The sequence below is a fragment of the Mobula hypostoma genome, chromosome 14, assembly GCF_963921235.1.
Source record: "Mobula hypostoma chromosome 14, sMobHyp1.1, whole genome shotgun sequence".
NCBI classification, from domain to species: Eukaryota; Metazoa; Chordata; class Chondrichthyes; order Myliobatiformes; family Myliobatidae; genus Mobula; species Mobula hypostoma.
This window is the reverse complement of record NC_086110.1, coordinates 61,004,411-61,028,961: the sequence shown is the minus strand read 5'-3', so window position 1 is coordinate 61,028,961 and position 24,551 is coordinate 61,004,411. Positions and strand designations below refer to the sequence as shown.

The window sequence follows — 24,551 nt, the reverse complement described above, 5'->3', positions numbered from 1 at the left end:
TGCTGATTCCATCCATTGCTTTTTTTTTCTGCCAAGTACATGTGCACGAACAGAGAGACTCTCAGTGATGCAAAATAGAATGCGCTGTTTCTCTGACTGATTCCAGGTATTTTCCAGCAGGGTTTTCTACATCTCTAATGGCATCACCTGCCTTCTCGCCATATCCTTTGATGCTCTTGACCGATCAAGAAACGATCAACTTCCACCTTAACTATACAGGTGGACTTGGTGTCCACAGTCTTTGAGGCAGAGCATTCCACAGATTTACTACTCTCTGGCTAAAAAATTCCTCCTTATCTCTGTTCGAAAGGGTTGCCTTCAATTTTGAGGCTGTGCCCTCCAGTTCTGGATACCCCACCATAGCAAACATCCTCTCCACATCCACCTTATTTAGTCCTTTCAACATTCAGTAGGTTTCAATGAGATCCCCCTACATTCTTCTAAATTCCAGTGAGTACAGGCCCAAAGCTGCCATACACGCCTCGTATGTTAACCCCTTCGTTCCCAGAATCATCCTCGTGAACCTCCTCTCGACTCATCAATGACAATGCGTCCTTTCTGTGATATGGGGCCCAGAACTGTTGATAATACTCCAAATACTGCCTGACTGTTGCCTTATAAAGGCTTAGCATTGTCTCCTTGCTTTTATGTTCTATTCCCCTTGAAATATATGCCAACATTGCATTTGCCTTCTTTACCACAGACTCGACCTGTAAATTAACCTTCTGGGATTCTTGCATGAGGAACCCTAAGTCCCTCTGCACCTTTTGATGTTTGAACCTTCTCCCCATTTAGATAATCCGCACTATTGTTCCTTTTACAAAAATACATTATCATACATTTCCCAACACTGTATTCTATCTGCCACCTTTTTGCACATTCCTTCAATTTGTTCAAGTCCTGCTGCAATCACATTGCTTCCTTAGCACTACCTACCCCTCCACCTATCTTCGTATCATTTGAAAACTTTGCTACAAAGCCTTCAAATCCATTACCTAAATCACTGACAAACAATGTGAAAAGCAGCAGTCCCAATACTGACCCCTGAGGAACACCTCTAGTCACTGGCAGCCAACCAGAAAAGGCCTCTTTTATTCCCACTCACTGCCTCCTGCCTGTTAGCCATTCTGCTATCCATGCCAGTATCTTTCCCGTAACACCACAGGATTTGATCACGTTAAGCAGCTTCGTGTGGCACCTTATCAAACACCTGAAAATCCAAGTAAATGATATTCTCTGCCTCTCCTTTGTCCACCCACCCTGCTTGTTACTTCCTTGAAGAGTTCTAACAGATTTGTCAGGCAAGATTTCCCTTTACCGAAACCATGCTGACTTTGACTTACTTTATTATTCGTCTCCAAGTACCTCAAAACCTCAGCCTTAATAGACTCCAATGCTTTCTCAACCACTGAGGTTAGGCTAACTGGCCTTTCCTTTCCTTTGCCTTCCTTCCTTCTTAAAGAGTGGAGTGACATTTGCAATCTTCCAGTCCTCCGGGATCATGCCAGAATCAAATGATTCTTGAAAGATCATGACCAATGCATCTCTTATCTCTTCAGCATCCTCTCTCATGACTCTGGGATGTAGTCCATCTGGTCCAGGTGACTTGTCCACCTTAAGACCTTTGAGTTTGCCTATCACTTTTCCCTTTGTGATAGCGATGGCACTCACTCCTGCTCCCTGACACTCACGGACCACTGGCACACTGCTAGTGTCTTCCACAGTGAAGACAGATGGAAAGTACCCATTAAGTTCATCTGCCATTTCTTTGTCCCATTACTACCTCACCAGCATCATTTTCCAGTGGACCAATAGCAACTTCCTTTTATTCTTTATATATCTGGAAAAAAAACTTTTGGTATCCAAATTTATATTATTAGCTAGTCTGCCCTCATTTTTAATCTTTTTTTCCTTCTTGCAGCTTTTTTAGTTGCCTTTTGTTAGATTTTTAAAGCTTCCCAATCATCCAACTTCCCACTCACTTTTGCTACCTTGTGTGCCCTTTCCTTGGTTTTTATGCAGTCCTTAACTTCCTTCATCAGTCACAGTTGCCTTCCCCTGCCATTTGAGAACTACTTCTTCGGTGGGACATATCTATCTTGCACCTTCTGAACTATTCCCAGAAACTTCAGCCATCTGCTCTGTCATGCCTCTGTAATTCCCTTTATTCCATTGCACTACTGATACATGTTGTGTTTCTCCCCCTCAAATTGCTGTACAATTTCAATCATATTATGATCACTACCTTCTGAGGGTTCCTTTACTTTAAGTTCCCTAATAAGATCTGGGTTATTACACAACGCTCAATCTAAACCTCTCCCTGAGTAGACTCAAGCACAAGCTGCTCTAAAAAGCCATATCATAGGCATTCAACAAAATTCATCTCTTGTGATCGACACCAATCTGATTTTACCAATCCCCTTGCATTTTGAAGTCCCCCATTACAATTGTGTCATTGCCCTTATTACATGCCTTTTCCAGTTTCCTTTGCAATTTTATCCTCAGAGCTCGGCTACTATTTGGAGGCCTATATATGATTCCCATAATGTTTTTTTTTACCCTTGTAGTTTCTTAACTCCCCTCAGAGATTCAACATTCTGACCTTATGTCACCTCTTTCTAAAGAGGTAATTCCATCTCTTACCAACAACCACACTGCTGCCTACGCCTTCCTGTCTGTCCTATGGATAGAAAGTATATCCTTTGATGTTAAGCTCCTATAGCCTTCTTTCAGCCAAGACTCGGTGATGCCCACAATGTCATACTGACCAATCTTTAATTGTGCCATGAGTTTGTCCAGCTTATTCTGAATGCTACTTGCATTTAAATACAGCACCTTCAGTCCTGCATTGTTTGCCCTTTTGAATTTTGCCTCTGTGGTACAATTTAACTCTTTGCTCTGTCTGCATTGGTACCCAATCATTAGCTTGTCCTTCCTTGCATTCATGTTACACCCATCATCTACTTGTAAACTGGCTGGCTCATCCTCAGTTCTATCATCCTGGTTCCCATCCCCCACAATATTAGTTTAAATCACTTCCAACAGCTGTAGTATAGCTCCCTGGGAGAAATGAAAGTACAAAACCTTAAATTAAACAGGGATTTCAACATAGAAAGTTTTAGTATTCTCAATGTAAGCAAAAGAGCTGGTCATTGACTTCAGGAAGGAGAGCAGTGCACGTACTCTTGTGTAGTGGTGTTCATTTGAGAGCTTCAAATTCCTAGAAATGAACATTTCCAACAGCTGTCCTGGCACAACTGTGGTGAAGATACGGCCAAGAAAGTTCACCAGCATCTCTAGCTCCTCAAGGAGACTAAGGAAATTTAGCCTCATAGCCTATGTATCATAGAAAGCATCTATCTGGCTGCATAACAGCTTGGTATTGCAACTGCTTTGCCCATGACAGCAAGAAACTAAAGGATTGTGGGCGCAGCTCAGCACATTATGAAAACCAGCCGCTGTGTTGCTACCTTAGTAAAATTGCCGGTATTATCAAAGACCCCACCCAGCTGGGTATTCTCTTTCTCTAACCCCCCCCCCCCCATGGGGCAGAAGATTCAAAAGCCTGAAAACATATACTCAGGGTACAGGACACCTTTACCCCACTGTTATAAGACTAGTGAACCATTCAATAGTAGGATAAGATGGATTATTTCTCTCACAATCTACCTTATGATCCTGCACAATATTTGTTTATCTGCATGCATTTTCTTGGTAGCTATTATACTTTGTTCTGCAGTCTGTTACTGTTTTTACCTTGTTCTACCTCATTGCACTGTGTAATAATCTGATGTATATGTAGTTATGCAAGACAAACTTTTCACTATATCCCAGTACATTTGATAGCAAAATCTATTCCATTGCCCCCACTTCACCACCTCTCCTCACAACAAAACACAAATTTTAGTAGGCCAGCTTAGATAAGACAGTAATTTCATTAACAACACACATCAAAGTTGCTGGTGAACGCAGCAGGCCAGGCAGCATCTCTAGGAAGAGGTGCAGTCGACGTTTCGGGCCGAGACCCTTCGTCAGGACTAACTGAAGGAAGAGCTAGTAAGAGATTTGAAAGTGGGAGGTGGAGGGGGAGATCCGAAATGATAGGAGAAGACAGGAGGGGGAGGGATGGAGCCAAGAGCTGGACAGGTGATAGGCAAAAGGGATACGAGAGGATCATGGGACAGGAGGTCCGGGAAGAAAGACAAGGGGGCGGGGGGGGGAACCCAGAGGAATGGCAAGGGGTATATTCAGAGGGAGAAAAAGGAGAGTGAGAGAAAGAATGTGTGTATAAAAATAAGTAACAGATGGGTACGAGGGGGAGGTGGGGCATTAGCGGAAGTTAGAGAAGTCGATGTTCATGCTATCAGGTTGGAGGCTTCCCAGGCGGAATATAAGGTGTTGTCACCAGCAACTTTTATGTGTGTTGCTTGAATTTCCAGCATCTGCAGAATTCCTGTTGTTAGCGTTTTTAATTTCATTAACAATTGTTTTTCACAGAAATGGCAATTTTTAAAGAGGAGCTCAATCCCAATAAATTTTAATTTGAATATCATTTTATTTTTGTGTATTAATAGATGAACAAAAACTGATATGTTGAACCATTATGGTCATGAGCTAAATATTATTTCAGTTCTAGGCACTGATGGCCAACAGTGATAAGACAAAACACGCCATTAATTTTCAAATGACGTTTATCAGTGAATTTGATCTAACCAGTTCTCAGGTCCGCAAAGTGACATGCTCCTTTATTACTTAGGGTCGGTGAGTAACACGCTTTCCTCCGGGCCGAAGGTTGTGGATTTCAGTCCAATACCATAGAGGGGCATGAAGGTGGAACTGCAGTGTCAGAGGTTTACCTTGCTGAGATGTTAAGCTGGGTTCCACCTGTTCTCTCAGGTTGATATTTTTAAACATTGCATGCTAGCTTGGAGAAGAGCAGGAGCCTTTTCCCGGTGTTTTCAACAGCGTGCCTCAATCAGCACTACAGAAACAGCTGACTCCGCCTGTCATGATCTCCCTGCTTTGAGGTGTTGCTTATACATAAACTGCCTGCCTCCTTTACATTATTTAAAAAAGAACCAAGTGTCACCACCGTTGTAATGTAGCTGGATTGGCAAGGAAAGAGTTTTGTGGAAGTCTCTCTTACAATGAAAGTAGCACACTGCCATTTGCACTTGCGGGCACAAACTGACGTAAGTACCGGGATATCAAGCACTCTGAAATTAGAACAAATCGACTGAAACCTCCACAGGCGTTTTAAAAAGGTTACCTGTATTATAAAATTCGACCGAAATTACATTTCCATCTGTTTGCAAATTAATTGTTAAGAGGGAAAATATTTGTAACTGACAAAATTTGAAATCTATTTCATGCTACGATTTAATAATAACAGCAGGTCTGAGTCGTGTTGCTATCTTGTTGGGAACTAAAATATTTATTTTCTCATCGCAACACAGCCAGTGATATTTTGGACATCTAAATGGCAGGGTATTTAAAATACAAATTCATTTTCATCCATTACAATTCGTCGTTGCAGTGAGTCAGGTGCTACTATAGCCGCACGTGCAAGTCGTGAATATATCCGCAGTGCGTTCATTGCTCATTGATTCTTCTCAAATTGGCCACGTCAGGAAATGTCGAGAGGTAAGCAAAGATTGAGACATCGTGTTTGTGTGCGCGCATGTAACAGTCCTTCTTCCCTCTGCTTCACATTGACCGTGAACGTGACTTCACGCACGATCTCACCGGGCGGCGCAGTTCCTGCTGCGTGTTAATACAAATCAAAAACTGTGGCGCGGCTAGATCAGAAATAAACCCTGTGCTAAAAGATCATATAAATGCCATCTCCACAATTGGCTAAGTTTTAAAGAAAAAGTACCGGCTATGTACAAGTCAAGGCGCAAATGAAAGAAAAACGGGACTTTAATCTGGATATCGCACATCAGAAATTGTATCTATCTTGGAGCGAGTTGATCCCAACTCGTCTTTTAATTACTAACTCCAGAAATGTGGCTCTCCAGCTATCGCAGTATCCATGAATAATTAAAACCTAAACATTGATATATTACGCGTGTAAGTATCTGTAGAGGAGACTTTGAAGGCAAATAGTACTGCGGTTACTCGAATTGAGCAGTGGTGCAGTGTCTAAAAATCAAAAGCAATTAAAAGTGTAACATGCTCGTACGGGTAGACAGCATCTTATGTGAACTGAGAAAAGTTGGAGATGATCCCTTACTCTGCAATTTAAAACTTCCTCTGTGGACGGAGACAGGTAATAGGATGCAGCCGAAGAGATAATGAGTAACACACAGCGGTAGTACTGTTGAAAGAATGTGGTGAACATAAACCTTGGTGATTAAACGATAGGTTTGGATCAGTTATTTATTACACCTGAAATAGCAGGGATTAAAGAAAATGAACATTGGAAATATAAGGTGCAAGACTGGAATGGCTTTGACAATGAAGTTGCCAAGTTCAGCTAACCAGCTCACAGATGAGCAATGTGATATGCTCCTCAGTTGGTGTGGTTCGGTGAGTAATACTTCCTTCCAGTCAGCAAATCGTGGGTTCAAGTCCCACGTTGAAGATATTGGCATGAAGATCGAGACTGATGCAGTATTGACTGTAAGAGGTTGGTTTTTAGATGAGGTCTGCTTTTTCCTATTTATCATTGGGTCTGGAAATGTATATCGTTACGGGTCTACAGGTGAGATATTGTTCCTTGCCCTGGAATAGTGTTCAAGGTGGAATGCAGAGCAAGATTGAGGCTTAAGGTGCTTGCAAAATGCAAATTAGTAGCACTAATGACCACTTGGCTTAATCGGTTCATATTTAATGAGATCTTAGTTATTCTGATTTTTATCCTCAACTCTGCATTCCTTTTACCCTTGTTTATCCAAATTATCTCAAAAAAAAATTGGTTCCAGCTTTGTAGAAGAATTCCAAAGACCCCTGATCTTCTGGGGGGGGGGGGGAAACTAATTTCCCTCTACCTTAAATGGATAACCCCTTACTTTTAAGCCGGAGCCCTTTAAATTTAAATTCTCCCGCCAGAAGAAGCATTTTATCCATAACTGCCTTCAGAATTTCAATTAAGACCCTTCTCCAGTGGATACAGCCCAGCCTGTTCATCCATCCCAGGTTGCTTTGGTTGGTAACCCTTCCGGGAACTGCTTCCAACACATCACATTGACAACGTCTTTCCTTAAATAAAGTACTACAGATGCCCTTTCATTTCTAACCTAGCTCTTCCTCAAGTGTGTCAAACTGGACACACTGGAGGCTGTGGTGGAACACAGGACCCTACGGAAAATCCTGGCAATTCTGGACAATATTTCTCACACCCTGTATGCTACTTTGGCTGAACAGAGGAGCACTTTCAGTAATAGACTGTCACTAAGACAAAACGCCCAAGAGCGCTATATGAAGTCATTCTCAAACTCGGCCATTACGCTCTATCATGGGTCAACCTATTGCCGGGGAAGTGATGAACCCCTCCTGTTAGCTTGTTTGAGGTGACTTGTTTTTTTATATTCTTTCTTACCTCCCTTTTAATATTTGTATATTTGTGCACTTGTAATGCTACTGTGACACTGTAATTTCCTTTGGGATCAATAATGTATCTATTTTCACCCCTTTCGAGAGCCCTGAATTCAAACAAGATTCAGTCCGCGTCCACCAACCATTTCCAATCCGCCTCTACTCCACCCAACTCAACGAGGATTAACCCCATCTCTCTCCCGCTCTGCACTGAACTCGATTTGAATTCGCTTCTAGTGTCCGGGTTGAAATTATCATGTTGCTAAGCGCTCTTGGTTTCCGCACCAAGTCCCTTTATATTTATGATTAATGCTACCGATAAGTTGTGATCCCAACGGGGCTTCTGTTTGATTTATTCGTCACTACGTTTGGTACTTTAGATTTTAAAGCGCACCCGCCCCCTTCCTCCTGTTACACGCCTGGGACTCGATAGGGTGTTACGAAGGCTTGATTGTCATCCACGTCATTGCACTTTCAGCCCAGTTCCCTCCGTAGACTGTTAAATGTATTTCCCCTCCTTTATATAGGAACACGTTCTGCAGTTCTACCGCAGACACCGAGCTATCCAGGCGTTCGGCAAATCAACAAAATGTGGTTTTAGCACGGAGGTCCGGCCCACCTCTTGCAAACCTACCCCAGCCTCACTCGTCTGTCCCTCATGGAGAAGCCGGAGGTTCATTCGAGCCTGTGCATACCTCGGAACTTCAGTTGCATAGCCGGTCTTAACGGCAGCTTGGCCGAGGAATATGCCGGCTGTGGAGCGGAAGGAGAGCTCGACTGTCACCCCAAATGTCACCAGCAGGAGAGGAGCCGAGAAGGGTCCAGCAACTGCGGTGGTCATCCCAGCCCCGGTCAACGCAGGAGGGCCAAGTCGCTGCCAGCCCCGGCCGATCGAGGAGCCGCCTCTCTGGAGAAAGCCTCTGCCTGCCGGGCCAGGAGGAAGAGTGTCCGCTTTGCAGACTCATTGGGGTTGGAGTTGACCACCATCAAGCACTTCTGCGATGCTGACGTGCCCCAGATCCCGCACCGAGTTATGGCTAGGCTGAGGAACGAGCGACCCGATTGTCTGCTGCCCACCAACATGATGGACATACTATTGGACAACCCAGCCCACACCCTGGAGCCCACGTTCAGCAACCCCGTCAGCTGTCCCGGCTTCCTGGAGAGGGTCAGGACGGATAAGGTGTGTCTGGAGTCCTTCTCCACTGACCAGTTCAGTATCCTTGGGCTCATCAGGGTCTCCAATATCGCCTTCGAGAAGCAGGTGGTGGTCAGGTATACCCTCAACCAGTGGACCTCTTTCGTGGACATCGTAGCCAGCCACAGCTCGCACTCTGCGGACGGCCAGACTGACACTTTCTTCTTTAAATTGATCACCCCGCTCTTTCTGGACATAGGTGGAACTATGCAGTTCGCCATCCGCTACTTGGTGGCAGAACAGGAGTTCTGGGACAATAATAAAGGTCTCAACTACCAGGTTGTAAGTCACAAGGTTAAAGTCTCCCCTCCCAAGGACTGGGAAAATGGCTGGATTCACTTCATTTGAACGGAAAAGAGGAAACTTTCTTTACCGCGTCTGCATGGTGGTGTTTGAGAAGTCGCATCCGGTCCATCTTGTCTCCTGCAAGGTTTCGGTTTCTGTTTGAAGGTATTAAGTCGTGGGGACCACTGAAAACTGGAAATTCTCCTTAACTGCTTCCATTCAGTGTTGTGGCAGGGAAAGTTGTCAGTCATTATAAGCAATAAGTTGAGTTCAGTTTCCGTTGTGAGGTGGGAGGGTCAGTGTTTTTATGATCAGGTATACACGAATAGGAATCACCAACTTACCACGTTAATTTTTGTTTTCCGTCTCCACGGAGGCTGCCTGCTAATTACGTCCAGCATTTCGTGTTTTAATAAGCTTGAGCAGTAACGGGTGTAAGGGTAACCTGTGAGATTAACAGCACGAGACTTCTTAACCAGCTACAGGGAGAGGTGACTAAGTTTCAGCAGACTTCCAAACTTGAGCCCTTTATATAAAAAATCCTTTTTTTAAGAAATGTTTTTTTAATTTTATAAGGTGCACTTTGCGTTTCCAAAATGGCACTTTTACTTGAATGCTTAATCAGCGAATAATATAACTAATTTTGAAGACTTGTACTATCTTTAGAAAATGATGTCTGGACAATCTTTTCATCACCTTTGCAAACATTTCATAACCCTACATGCCACTTGCAACAAATGAATGCAGTCGTCCTTTGACTCCTACCCATTCCAAAGGAAAGTTGCACTATCTGGCAGTTCTCCAAGGAGGAAACCTGGATAACCTTTCAGAACTGACAAGGGTGCTGATGGCAGAGGGTGAATTGCTTATTATGGTCTCTGGGAGCTTCCTGCAAAGGGAGTCAGACACAAATAATTTCTCTCTGGACCAAGTGTGATTGAACATGGTAAGCTCCCAGGGAGTGGTGTTGAAGTGTAAGTAATTAAATTGTGTAAGTATCATCCTGAGTATTATACACTCAGAAATCTGTTAAGGATAAAGCCAAAGGATCTGATTTCTGAACCATATAAAAATGGTCTGCAAAAGATATAAAATAGTATGTTTAAAGATTTCTGTAATAATTAAATATATATGGACAAGTTTTAGAGTTTGTGAAGGTGTATGTGTGGTGGGGAAGACAAAAAAAAACACTGTGCCCTTTGGCCAAAAGATAGATATCTTTAGATTTCATTCATTGGTTCTTTAGAATATAAATCTTCCGAAGCCCTTGCTTAAACCATAAGGTAAAGGTGGACAATTGCATCAGCATTAGTAACATCTCATGTTGTAGATTTTAAGTTTGGTCATGAAATTGTATTGCTGCTGAATCATGTTGGTGTACATTGAAGGTGCAGCAAATTGTTAGGTTTGTGGAGAATGGCTCAGCTATTTTATTTTCACTGTTTACTATGTGTACAGTCTGCTTGGCAATATGATTAGTGTGTCCAGTTAAATATTCTCTGGCATTTTTGTGAATGAAATATACCTTTAAAATGAAAGCAGTTTCTTTGCAATTGAGATATAAGGTCTATAAGCTTTCTTCCAGTTTGGCATCAGTGTTGCTCTTAAATGCAAGAAAATCTGCAGATGCTGGCAATCCATAGCAACGCACACAAATTGCTGGAGAAACTCCAGCATTTTGAGAGTGGTCTTAGTTGGCCAGCAAGAGGATAAGAAGTTTTGCTTGATGTAGACCATGGTGGATATGACCAAATTCCATTTCCCATTTATTTACAAGCCAAAATATATGGAATTCAATAGGCCAATGGTTCCTGGTAGAGCAATTATATGTTTCCCTTTTCCCTCGCTCTTTCCCTTTAGCACTGCCAAATTATTCTCTCATGAAAATCATAAACATGAGATTCTGCAGATTTTGGAAATCCAAACGAACAAACACAAAATGCTAGAGGGACTCAACAAGTCAGGCAGCATGTATGGAGAGGAATAAAGAGCCGATGTTTTAGTCGAGGAGTCTGCAGAGAAACTGACTAACCTACCAAGTTCCTCCAGCAGTGTGCGTTTCTCTCAAGTGAATGCTCATTTCCCATTTGAAGGTGCTGATTGATTCTATTTCCACCTCAATACAGGCAGAGTTCCAGATCATTATTGTCTACATGCTTCATCGTTTTCCTTGAATCTTCCATCAAAAAAATCTTTGCCACCAGCTGTTAAATCTGCTTCTTTCTATCTAAACTGCAATCTGCTACCCCTTTGATAAATCTCAAGTTGTCTTTGCCTTAAACAGAACAAGTCCACCTTCTCCAGTTTAACCCAATAACAGAAATTCTTCATCCTCTAAAGTCATTAGTACTTTCTGGCCACTCTTCAACTTTTGAGAAGCATGCATATGATATGGAATTTTAATGCATTATCTAGAACTTTCAGTGGGGGGGCAAAGTATTAGCTGTCCACATGATGATTAGACTTTATAAAAATCGAGCTCTGAAGTTTCAAATAAAACAGAAGTTAGCAGAGTGTAGACCTGTCAGATATGAAGATATTGAGCTTTAATCCCAAGAAGGCTCCTGTATCAATTTGAGTAGATAAGTATGTTCACTGCTACACTTACGAATAGTTTTTTTTTACTTTTAATTGCTTTTACACTGTACCTAACATTTAGATCATTTTTAAAAAGTGCAATGTTACATTCATTTTAGCATGAGCTGGAGGAAGACTGGAGAAACCCACATTGTTGATCTTGCAACCGAGAAAGCTGAAAGGTAACAAAGAATTTAAATTTCTGAGGGAGGTGTCAGGCGAAACTGCTTCCACTGACAGGCAGGCCAGGGTAAATAGCTAAAGAATGTACAATAAATTATCATATTTGGAGTGCACAGGCCGAAGGCACACTCAAAGGCAACTTTGGGGGGTGGGATTGGATGAGAAAAGAGGTTTTGGGAAGAATAATTAAGTGGGACCAATTCCATAGTCATCACAGACAGGATGAGCCAAATGACATCTGTCATTTGTATGGCTTAATTTATATGACATCTGTAATTTTAACTGCAATTGATTTTAAGGATTGTGTCAGCATGGACTATTTCCACAGAGTTGCTTCACTTAATGTGTTTTTTTTAAATGGCTTCCTAAAACAAAAATCCTTTATTTCATTAACCAACCAAGGAAAAACATGTAAGTTATATTTGATTAGACTGGAATACTAGTAACTCGGTTCATGCATTAGTATTATTTGGGGATAGCTCCTATTGCTGTGCTGCTGCAGATTAGTGGTAGCTTTATTTGTGCCGTGAAATGTAAAGTGTTCAGATTGTTTGAAGCCTGAGCAGTTTTGAAGGTTAGAAGGGACTCCCTTTTATTGTCTGTTCAAAGTAAACTGAATTTACTGGTGTGCCAATTTTGTGGTATTGTTCTGCTGAGTAAAGTTCCCATAAATTATTTTGAAAGCAGGTGAATTTAAGGGAAATGCCAATTTCTTTAACATTATTTCCAGTGTATGAGGAAACCTGCAGTATTGGGCCACACTTAGCCTGTACCCTAATCTTGTACTCCCTTTTCCTGTGATTTCCACTTCCCCACTGCTCAACATCTCCAGGGTACAGGATTTAGTGTAGATTGATCATTCTTTAAAGTCTGGTCTCGGTGCTTACTGATAAATAACCTAAGTGCCTTTGGATGTCCTGTAGCAATCAGTTTGAGATTTAAAGTTTCACATAGAAGGGAGATAAACGTTGCCAATGTTTAGAAGTAGACACTAAAGTTTTTGACAATGGTTGCAAAGCTTGAAAATGGAAGACAATCCAATGCGTGTGCCATATCTAGTATCTACTGTTTTTTTTAAAGGACACAAACAGGGGCCTTAGAAGTTTTATTAATCTCATTGTAGGCGTGGATGCAGGAACTGTTCACTTGCACCTCCTCCCCACACTAAAACCTGCCCTGCCATTTGTTGATTGCTTTTGATTCAGTGAATCTCCAATCCATTTTCCTACTTCATCGCCATGTGCACTAAACCTTTTACTGTCCGAGTATTTAACAAGCAGCCTTAAAAATGAATGCCTGGGCATCTGAGAATGAGATTTACCACATTCTACACTCTTTCAGTCCTAAACCCTTTATCCTGAGGTAACGCCCTCAATTTTGGACTCCTAACGAGAAAAAAAGTACCTCTTAGCATCCACCCAGTTAGAGGTCTGCTCCACACAGTTAAAGCCCTATTAAGCATGGCTGTAAGTATAACATTTCAAATGTGCTCTTGATCTGGTTCTGAACTAAACACTAAATATGGGTCAAGGGAATTGACTAAGCAAATCTTCCTGAACTGAATAAAGTACTAAGCAATTTGGTGTGGCAAGACTCAACCCAGCTTCAGCAGTTTTTTTTTCCAGAATAACCATTCAACCTGACCCACATCCAACTTGTATAGATGGGGGACTTTGGGTGGCTGAGCTCTATTCAGAGTTTAAACTAGTCCTAACCAATTTTTTTTTGTAGCAATCAAGTGATATGGTTTTAGTTACTTAGTAATGTTACAGTGACTGAATGGAAATGTTTATAATTTCTAAAACTACTGAATTGCCCATTCTCAGTATAAGCCCTGTGGTCACTTTATTAAGTACAGGGAGTACCTAATAAAGTGGCCATTGATGGTATGTTTGTGGTCTTCAGCTGCTGTAGTCCATCCTTCAAGGTTTGTGTTGTGCACTCAGAGCTACTCTTCTGTACACCACTGTTGCAACGTGTGATTACTTGAGTTACAGTCACCTTCCTGCCAGCTTGAACCAGTCCGTCCAGCCTCCTCTGATCTCTGTCCTCAACAAGTCATTTTCACCCACAGAACTGCTGCTTACTGGATTTCTTGGGGTTTTTTTGCACCATTCTCTGTAAACTCTAGAGACGTGTGCATGAAAATCCCAGGAGATCAGCAGTTTCAGAGAACTCAAGCTACCCTTTCTGGCATCCACAGTCATTCCACGATCAAAGTCACTTAGATCACATTTCTTCCCCATACTAATGGTTGGTCTGAACAATATCTGAATTTCTTGACCATGTCTGCATGCTTTTTAACGCATTGAGTTGATGGCACATAATTGACTGATTAGATATTTGCATTAACAAGCTAGTGTACCATATTAAGTGGCCACTGAGTGTATCTCCCTTCCTGGTTTAAGGGGAACTGTAGTCCATCTTTCTCATGTATCAAAACATTGCCATTTTACCTCTGCTATTCTTTTCCATCAATAGCAGATGGCTGTTATTTTGCATAATAGAAGAATCTACCTTGATTATCACAGCAACTGTAAAAAAGGCTGATGATTGTGATGCAACTTTATTACACTGTAACCACATTTTAAATCTACTATATCTTTTGGTTAAATAAATGACTGAGTTACTTCTGTACCATTAACTTCTTGTTTAGTTTAACCAGTGGATAGCTAAACCACATAGATCAGAAAGATCCCAGATTTGATATCTCTGGTTTGTGCTAAAATGTGTTGGAGGTGATGTGTTTCTGGGATATATCGAATAAGACCTATGCCTTTCATAGTTAAATAGTTTAATTCCCTGCTATCCGATTTAGGGAATACCAGCACGCAATCTTATTTCCTTATGAAACTGCAGCCCAACTTTAGTCAATACATTGATGGAGCAGGGAAATTGGAGAAACTAACCTGGATTCTATAATTAAAAAGAAAAACTCTTTACTTAAATTTCCATGCTGTAATATAAAAATCTTGTAAATCTTTTGCACATTAGTGTCATAAATTTGCATATGATTTTGGCAGTGAACACCACTTATTCTGAGTAGGTCTGGTACTATTTAACTGATTAATTCAGCATAATGATACATAATTTATGTACTTCAACCTCATTTAGTTGAATAACAACCTACACCCAAGTTATCTATATGTCATGCTTCTGTGAAAGGTACCAAGATATTATAGAGAATTATGGAATCATAACATCATAGAAGGTGATCATTGGAGCAGTTATGTCTACACCAGCTCCTGTCATGTAGTCCTCTTTGTCTCACTGCCCACCTCCTTCCCCATGGTCCTGCAAATTATTTTCTTCAAGTGCCTATCCATTTTTCTTTTGAAACCTCTAACTCTATTCTATCATCCTAACTTAAGTGAGTTCTGAAGCCTAACCAATTCCTGTGTTGAAAGGAAATTATTTTCCTAAATTCCCCTGTCTTTTGCCCATTCTTTACATATTTACCCTCTCCTTGTCTAACTGATAATGGGAAGATGTTTACTATAAAATCTTAAGTATTCAGTAAGATTTTTCTTCCACACCTTCTTTACTTTTCAAACATGTACATTAAAGTGTTTCTCCTGATTGTTCAAGTAGTAGACTACAGAAAATTGTACATCCATAATTATGGGAGTGCTGTTGACATGCAATGGTGGAACGACTTTCATACATTCATGATTTTGAAGTATGCTACCATGGAAGAAAACTATTCACTATTGTCATTTTGGAGTTGCTTTCAGATAAGACACCAGCTCCTGGGCTTTTGTAGAGCAAAAAGATGATAAGAGAGGGCAACCAAGGGGCAACTCCTATTCTGAAAGATATTTTTGGGCCAGTACATGTGGGATGGTACTTGAGAACCACAGAGCTCCCTCCAGTATCTGTAGATGAAGTGGCAGCAGGGACAGGCTAAAATAAACACAGACAACAGATAAGGAAATCAGTGGAAAGTAAGATGAGAGAATATACATGATCTTAACCACTCATTTAGACAATTATTTCTCATGCTGGGTATTTAAAATGTGACTGTGTAAATGTTTTACTGTGATAAATGATTGTATTTTTTACATGGATATAAAGAATTGAATCTATTTTTAAAAAAATTAAACATCAGCATATGTTGTATTGAATGCACAATTTCTGTCAGACTGAAACATTCAGAATTCATTACTATGTGTGTGTTTTGAAAATGCATTCTTTTTGACTCATTATTTTAAAATTTAAGTCACTGTTTACCCAACTACAGTTTGTATTTTTCCCATTATGTAATGGCAGAGTTGGCTTTCATTTCCAGATTCTGACCGAACAAGCTATAGGACTTATTGTTAACATGGACCTAAAGTTTACCTGTATCAGCATCCCTTGGTGCAGTTACTAATTCTTATCTGTTTTTATTTTATTCTGACAGAATATCTGAAATTAATGGAGTTTTTTGTTTGGAAAATGGTGAATTATCAATGCCAAGGAAATGTTAATGAGTTATTTTGCACAGACTAGATTTATTTGATATAGAGCATTAGGATCTTCAGGGAGATTTATCAGAGGGTTTCCAGAAAACTGTTCTACCGACGTGTATTATTTCCTCCTTGATCTATTTTCACAAGTTATTTTGAATGCACCAGCATTATAAACATGCCCATTCAGACTGCTAGTAAACTTGTACACTCTCTCTGATTTGCTGAATTCAATTTATTTTTTGGTAACTTCAATGTGTCTTCACTTGGAAGGTGTATTAAGTTTTTCAGCTTTGAGATACTGTCACTTGTGCAATAGCATATCTGTGAACTATGCAATATTTAATCTCAATTGGTTATTAGATCTGCCAAAGTATTTTAGATGGATATATATCAAATTCCTGTTGTTTTTAGACAATGTCTTCATTTGGTGTAGTACATATTTGATCTTTGTACAATTCAGGTGGCTACTATTTGTTTGTCCCTGTGTCTGCATGTTGTTTCATTTTATGGAGTGAAAACTTGTTATCAAAATAAGATTTAAAATTATATCAAATGTTTTATGTCTTGTCAATTTGAGGGGAGTGATTTCTGTATTGATTTTGGTGTCTGCAATGTTCAGTTTGTTGCCTGTACTTAAAGCAGTAAATCTTGGTGAACAATTGCATTTTGTTATGATCAATATAGTTTGATTACAGAAACCAAACTTGTCCATTGACTAATCTAGGACAAGTTGCCTATATACAAAATAGTACTATTGTATTTTCTATTTGTGAACCTTGTAGTGTGGAAACATTGGTTTATATTTTTGTACGATGATGTCAATAAACTTCTGTGTTGCACTTCTACTTATGAGTATTTTCTTTAATACTGAATATTGCCTTTAAGTAAAGATGAAGAAATCTTTAATGTTAAAGGAACTAAATTCAATCTGTTATTGCTTTGAGGTGTAGGAATGTGCTCAGTTAATTTCCACTTGAAGTGCTTCCAAAGCTGGTTAATCCATTCCAACAACTTTTTCAGAAATTCCTGAGGAAATCCATTATCTCTTCCAAGGTGCTGGTGAGAAATACCATGGAAGGGCAACTGTTGTCTTTGCCAACTCTTGTTGATCGGTTTGAACACCTTAACGGAACAATATCAATGTTTGCTTTGATGCCACCCTTTCCCATTAGACCACACCATGGATCTGTGGTAATAACTGTCCTTCCAATGTCCTCTTGACTGACTTATTGATGAGGAACATGTGATCATAAACTGCTTTCTGATAAGGTTCCTCAGTTTTAGTGCAGGAAAGGGGAAATTTAATGTGGGAGAAATAAGCACCCACCACTTCCTGTAAATTAACTCAACATTCATGAAATTTGTACAAAATGTATATTATGTACAATATAATATTTGTAGAGGGATCTACAGCTCTGTGGGTTGTACTGAGTCAGTCTGAAGTTTCATTCTAGATGAGCATAAATATCTCCAGGTGTTAACTCCTGTACATTAAGGGAGTGCTGCATTGTTGAAGATGTTTTTGTCATATGGTACATTAAACTGAAACAAAAAAGGAGAATGTCAGGATGCTGTCTGGATTAGAGAGCATGTCTTATGAGGAGAGATTGAGTGAGCAAGGTCTTTTTTTTCTTTGTAGTGAAAGAGAGTGAGAGGTGACTTCATAGGGAGGCGTTGATAGAGTGGACAGTCAGAGACTTTCCCAAGGTGGAAATGGCTAATATGATAGGGCTTGATTTTAAGGTGATTGGAGGGAATATAGGAAGGATATCAAAAATAGGTGTTTTTTTTTACACAAGATTGGTAGATGCTTGGAACTGTTGCCACGGGTGGTAGTTGAGGCAGATACATTAGAGACATTTAAGAGATTCTGATAGGTACAGGGATGAAAGGAGGCAGAAAGGAAGTATTATGTTGATCTTCAGAGTAGGTTAAAAGGCTGCACAATATCGTGGGCCAGAGGGCCTATGCTGTCCTGTACTATTCTTGTATTCTAAAACCCTGCAAACACTGGATATCTAAAATAAACAGAACACGCAGAGAAAAGCAGGTCATGAAACCAATGCTGGAGAAAGCTTGTATTTCAGCTCTGTGACCTTTAATCAGAAGTAGGAAAAGTTAGAAATCAAACACATTTTAGGTTGCAGAGGAGAGGGAGGATTGGAGAGTGTTAAGGGAATGATAGGGTGAGGACTAGGAGAGGCTAGATGAGACAAGTTGTGCTGGTGCCAGAATGAGAGACGAGTGAAGGCTTCTTATTCACTGCTGATCTGTCTCCTGGAGATATGGATAGAAGGAGCTGGATGAAGGTAGAAAGGATGAGGTATAAGAGGTTATAGTAAGGGATTTAGAAGAAAGTTGAGAGGGACTATCCTCACTTAGAGAGTGGTGACTACGTGAAGAATACTATCCAACGGAGTGCTGGAAGCAGAGGCACTAACAACGTTAACAAGTGTTCAGACAAGTCCCTGAATTGCCTGTTTATAGAAGATTATGGGCCTTGTATAGATGGGAGTCCAGTGACTAGTGTGGGTGTGGTGGTCTAAATGGCCTATTTCTCTAATGTCTGACTCTTAACTGCTTATTTGAGTATGTGTTGTCACGTGACCAGCAACAATGAATATAGAATTGAGCCAGGTTTTATAAACAAATAAACATTTATTAAACTCAGTTCAAAATTAGTAAAAAGATAAACAAATGAAAACCTTAACTGGAAGTAAACTGCTATGCGGCCATTTAACAAACTGCTGAACTCAGTACTAGTTCTTAAAGCAATAAATGCGAAAACAGTCTTAAAGTGGTAAATTCAAACACAAATCTTTCAATGGTAAATTTGAAAGTCCAAGAGACTTATACAGTCAATTAGGAGAGACTTTCCTGAAGTAAAGAATTCCTCAAAGACACGACGTTAATGCCAATCCCAGCCGGAACCTGCCTTGGCCACAGGATTCACGACGACGGAAATAAAACGGTTTAAAGGCATTGACCTTTTTCCTCTGTAGACTAGATACTGTACAACCTTTCTGCTACCTTTTAGCAGAGGTTATCTCATGCAGATCACTCTTGAACGAATTCAATAATGGTCGATTCTCTCCAAAACTGCCAAACGACGCCTTCAGGTTCCTGTCTTCAATCTCCAATATTACTGAAAAGGTTCATCAACAAATCTGGCAGCTATTGGTGAAACTGCCGGCCAACACTTCTGCACCTTACAATAGACAGTAAAACTCTGTTTTAAAATTAAACTGCGTCATGAGATTAATAAGCAGCGTAGCGGAGTATCTGATTGACGATCTAACTGAAAACCAACTGCATCACCAGGGGTCTACACTTATATACTTGGTGAGAACAGGTCATCACGTGACCTCACATTGGTGAGAAAATTACATCATGTGACCTCTGCAAGACCATTACATCGTCCTCATAAGTCAATCACAAGATATCCATGAAGTATGTAACACCTCCCTCCAAAAAAAATTCGGTCTTTTAGGAGCAAAATTTTAACAATTAACTATTTAAAAAAAATACAAATGTATAAAATTTACAACATACACAGTATCATCATACAGCCGTTTACAAACTAATATACAGTAGGAGTGTTACAAAGGTTAAAATATCACTCCATAAAAAATTACATTGTCCATTTAACATCAAGATAGACAATCAGTGATTACATTATCTTTACCTTTTAATGAGTTATCAAAATATTATACTCCTGTAACATCAAACTTTGTTGCTAAATTGGAGTTTGATTTATTTCCTTAATCATTTTCTTTAACTGAGCCCGGACCTACAACATAACCAAGGTAAGTCACCGTGGCATAGCCAAATTCACTTTTAGCTAGGTTAATAGTTAAGTTAGCTTTTGAAAGTCTTTCAAATAGTATCTCCATCGCAGTAACATGTGCTTTCCAAGTATTATTTCCTGTAACTAAATCATCAATATAGGCATCTGTATCTTTTAACCCATGAATCAACACTATTAATCATTCTCTGGAAAGTACCTGGTGCATTCTTCATCCCATATGGAAGAACATTATATTCATATAACCCAGATCAAGTTACAAATGCAGAAATCTCTCTACCTCTATCCGTCAATGGAATGCACCAATAACCTTTTAATAAATCAATCTTTGTAAGGAACCTTGCTTGTCCAACTTTATCCACACAATCATCTACCTTAGGGATTGGATATGCATCGGTTTTTGTCACAGCATTCACCTTCCTGTAATCTGTACAAAATCTAATACTATTCTCTGGTTCAGGCACCATAACTCCAATTCAAATTAGGTCTAATAATATTATTCTCTAACATACACTTAATTTCTTGTTCAGCAAGTTCACATTTTTCCCTGTTTATCCAATACGGATGTTGTTTTATGGGTTTTGCATCTCCAACATTTACATCATGTGAGGCTACAGTAGTTCTTCCAGGAACATCTGGAAATAAATCCCTATATTTAAAAACTAACTGTTTCATCTGCTCTCTCTGTTCTGGCTGTAAATGAGCTAATTTCTCATCAATATTTTCCAGAATTGTTGAATTTGGTAACCTAGCTGAAATAATGTTGGGTTTAAAATGAGTTTCAGACAAATCATCCATTAAGTTTTTATGAAGATCAGAGTCATTATTGACCATAACAATCATAGTAGCAGCCTCTTTCTCATAATAAGGTTTTATCATATTTATATGACACAGCTGTGTTGGCTTTCTTCAATTTGGGGTCTTTATCGTGTAATCCACATCATTTACTTTAGATTTAATCTCATTAGGACCATGAAATTTAGCTTGTAATGGGTTTGTTTGCACCGGGGAAAGAACCAACACCTTATCTCCGGGCTTAAATGACCTCATTCTAGCTTCCTTATCATACCAAGTTTTCATCTTCTCCTGAGCCAATTTTAAATTTTCCTTGGCCAAGCTACAAGCTTTATGTAATCTTTCCTTGAATTTTAAAACATAATCCAGCAAATTAGTGTGTACCTCTATATTAATCCACTGTTCTTTCAACAAGGCCAAAGGTCCTCGAACTCTATGCCCAAACACGAGTTCAAAAGGACTAAAACCTAATGATTCCTGCACTGCCTCCTGTACTGCAAAAAGTAGTAAATGTACGCCTTCATCCCAGTCTTTTTCATTTTCCACATAATACGTCCTAATCATAGTTTTGAGGGTAGAATGGAATCTCTCCAAGGCTCCTTGCAACTCTGGATGGTATGCAGATGAGGTAAGCTGTTTTGCTCCCAGTTTATAAACTATCTGCTGAAACAATCCAGACATAAAATTACTATCTTGATCGGATTGTATTTCCTTAGGCAACCCAAAATAAGTGAAGAATTTTATAAGAGCCTCTGTCACAGTTTTGGCTGTTATATTCCTAAGAGGTATTGCCTCTGGAAACCTGGACACTGTGCACATAATGGTCAGCAAATACTGATGGCCAGTTTTAGTTTTTGACAATGGGCCTACACAATCTATAATAATTTTGGAAAATGGCTCACCAAATGCTGAAATCGGTTGCAGTGGGGCCACTGGAGTAACTTGATTAGGTTTACCCACAATTTGACACGTATGACACATCCTGCAAAATGTCCCACATCTTTTAAACTAGGCCAGTAAAAATGTTTTAATACTTTGTTCATAGTTTTCTTTACACCTAGATGACCACCCAAAGGCATACTATAAGCCATTGTTAAAATCTCATTTCGATAAACTTTAGGAACTACTACCTGGTGATTAACTTCCCATTCCTCACTTGCAGGAATTGTAGGTGATCTCCACTTTCTCATTAATACTCCCTTTTCAAAATAATATCCTACTGGCACCTTCGCAATTTCACTATCTGGAAGAGCTTATTCCTTTAAATTTAACTATCTCAGGATCTCTACCCTGCTCTGCTATCAGCTCGTTCCAAGATAAAGATAAATCTTCATGGTCAGACTTACTACTAAAATCCTGATCAAATAATGAAGGTAAGAAAGTTTCCGACACATCCTCAAAATTCGCATCCCGAGTTGAACAGTCATGGGTAACAACTTCATCCTGTACATCAGTCTTTTTAGTCATAGCTCGGGTTACAACCCAGGAAGAATCTGTGTTAGAATCCCTCTGTGGTTTCTCAGAATTAGGCTTTATTGTCAAATGCACTTCAGGAAAAACTTGTTCACCTGCTAAGTTATTCCCCAACAAAAGAGAAAATCATTCATGGGTAAACTGGGTTGTTGTCCTACTTTAACAAGCCCTGTAACTAACCCTGACCTTAAATTTACTCTATGTAAATGTACTGGCATAAGGGCACTCACAACTCCTCTTATATAGTTTACCTCACCAATGTCAGACTCATCACTAAACTTTAGAACACTGTCTAACATTAGTGATTGAGAAGCTCCAGTATCTCTAAGGATTTTTATTGGTACAGGATTGGATCCCTCTTTCAAGGATACAAATCCTTCAGTTATAAAATGTTCATATCCCCTCTTAATGGTCAGACTCTGACAAAACTTCATTGGTATTTATCAAACTCTGTGGATTTACTGGTGTTTCAATGTGCTGCACACAGGCATCTGGGACTGCTTCCTTCTCTTCCTTTGTCAATCGAAAGCAGTTAGCTATTACATGACCAGGTTTCTTACAATAATTACAAATAAGACCAAAATGTCTTTCCTTCACACGTCTCCCTTCATCCTTACTTTTCCCACTAACTTCAGATTTAATTTCTGGTTTACCTTGACTCTCTGTGCTATTTTTCCTTTTAAAAGTCCTACCTGGAGAAAATTTATTTTTATGAATTAAAGCACACTCATCCGCTAATTTAACAGTCTCCTACAATGTAACAGTATCCCTTTCATTTAAGTATGTCCTCACTTCAACAGGAATACTCCTTTTAAATCCCTCCAGTAAAATCAGCTCTTTTAATTTATTATACTCCCCATTCACATTTTTAGAGGAAACCCATCTCTCAAAACACACAGATTTCTTCAAATTTCTGAATCTTTCTCTATAAGCTTCCGGAACCAACTCATACGCCTTCAATATATGCTGTTTTACAATATCATATTCCAGTGCTTGATCAGCATTTAAAGCTGTATAAACTTGTTGTGCCTTGCTTCTAATTACACTTTGTAACATCACTGGCCATCACTCTTTCGGCCACTCTAAATTCAGAGCAACAATTTCAAAATACTGGAATTATTTGTCCACTTCTGCTTCATTAAATGGAGGAGCCAAAGTAACCTCACGACTAGCAATAAACTGCTTCCTAGAACCAGAGGACTGATTTTCCATCCTTAATTTCTCCATCTCTAGCTCAAATTCCCTCTTCTTATTTGCCTCTCTTTCAGCCATTTCTGCTTTAAATCGTTCAAATTTTATCTGTTCAAGATGTAACTGCATTTCCAGTGTACTCATTGGAAACCTCCCTAACACCTCCTCATCAAACTTTCCCAAACTTATATAATACTCCGTGATTTTTCTCTGAATTACGGGCTTTGTTGTAACCTTCGTAATTCCTTTAATATCCAACCTCCTAGCAATCTCTGCTACAACAGTTTTTCTCGCTCTCACTAAAAACTCCGGGTCAGGCAAATCCATGAAATCATCAATATTCATTGCTGCCGAATACCACCCACACACCGATCAAACAAAAGAATGGGTTTTTCCCTTTTCCGATCGGGTTGATACTTAAACAAGCACTTAAGCTCAAAATTGGAACAATCCCGGACGAGCCCCCAAATTATGTCACGTGACTGGCAACAATGAATATAGAATTGAGTTAGGTTTTATAAACAAATAAACACTTATTAAACTCAGCTCAAAATTAGTAAAAAGATAAACAAATGAAAACCTTAACCGGAAGTAAACTGTTATGTGGCCATTTAACAAACTGCTAAACTCAGTACTAGTTCTTAAAGCGATAAATGCGAAAACAGTCTTAAAGTAGTAAATTCAAACACAGTTCTTTGAATGGTAAATTTAAAAGTCCAAGAGATTTATACAGTCAATTAGGAGAGACTTTCCTGAAGTAAAGAATTTCTCGAAGACACGACATTACTGCCGGTTCCAGCTGGAACTTGCCTTGTCCGCAGGATTCATGACGACGGAAATAAAACAGTTTAAAGGCACTGACCTTTTTCCTCTGTAGACGTAGACTAGATAGTCCACAACCTTTCTGCTAGTTTTAGCAGAGGTTATCTCATGCAGATCACTCTTACTTGAACGAATTCAATAATGGTCGATTCTCTCCAAAACCACCAAACGACTCCTTCAGGTTCCCGTCTTCGATCTTCAATATTACTGAAAAGATACATCAACAAATCTG

At 39.6% G+C, this 24,551-nt stretch overlaps 1 protein-coding gene across 5 annotated transcripts; it reads left to right on the top strand.

The window, feature by feature from the left end:
* The first annotated feature begins 4,353 nt into the window (after window positions 1–4,353).
* Window positions 4,354–17,072, top strand: LOC134356320 (protein phosphatase 1 regulatory subunit 3D). Of its 5 annotated transcripts, none has more exons than XM_063067197.1 (3): window positions 4,354–5,192; window positions 5,537–5,643; window positions 8,067–17,072. In XM_063067197.1, exon 3 carries the CDS (start codon window positions 8,198–8,200, stop codon window positions 9,083–9,085), a length of 888 nt encoding a protein of 295 aa, XP_062923267.1. In that variant the 5' UTR covers window positions 4,354–5,192; window positions 5,537–5,643; window positions 8,067–8,197; the 3' UTR covers window positions 9,086–17,072. The 5 variants fall into 5 exon arrangements, 2 of the variants coding, with proteins under 2 accessions (XP_062923267.1, XP_062923268.1); XR_010020332.1 differs by lacking the exons at window positions 4,354–5,192; window positions 5,537–5,643 and having other exon boundaries at window positions 6,079–9,187; window positions 11,719–11,781; window positions 16,185–17,072; XR_010020330.1 differs by lacking the exons at window positions 4,354–5,192; window positions 5,537–5,643 and having other exon boundaries at window positions 6,079–9,187; window positions 11,719–17,072.
* The last annotated feature ends 7,479 nt before the right edge of the window (window positions 17,073–24,551 follow it).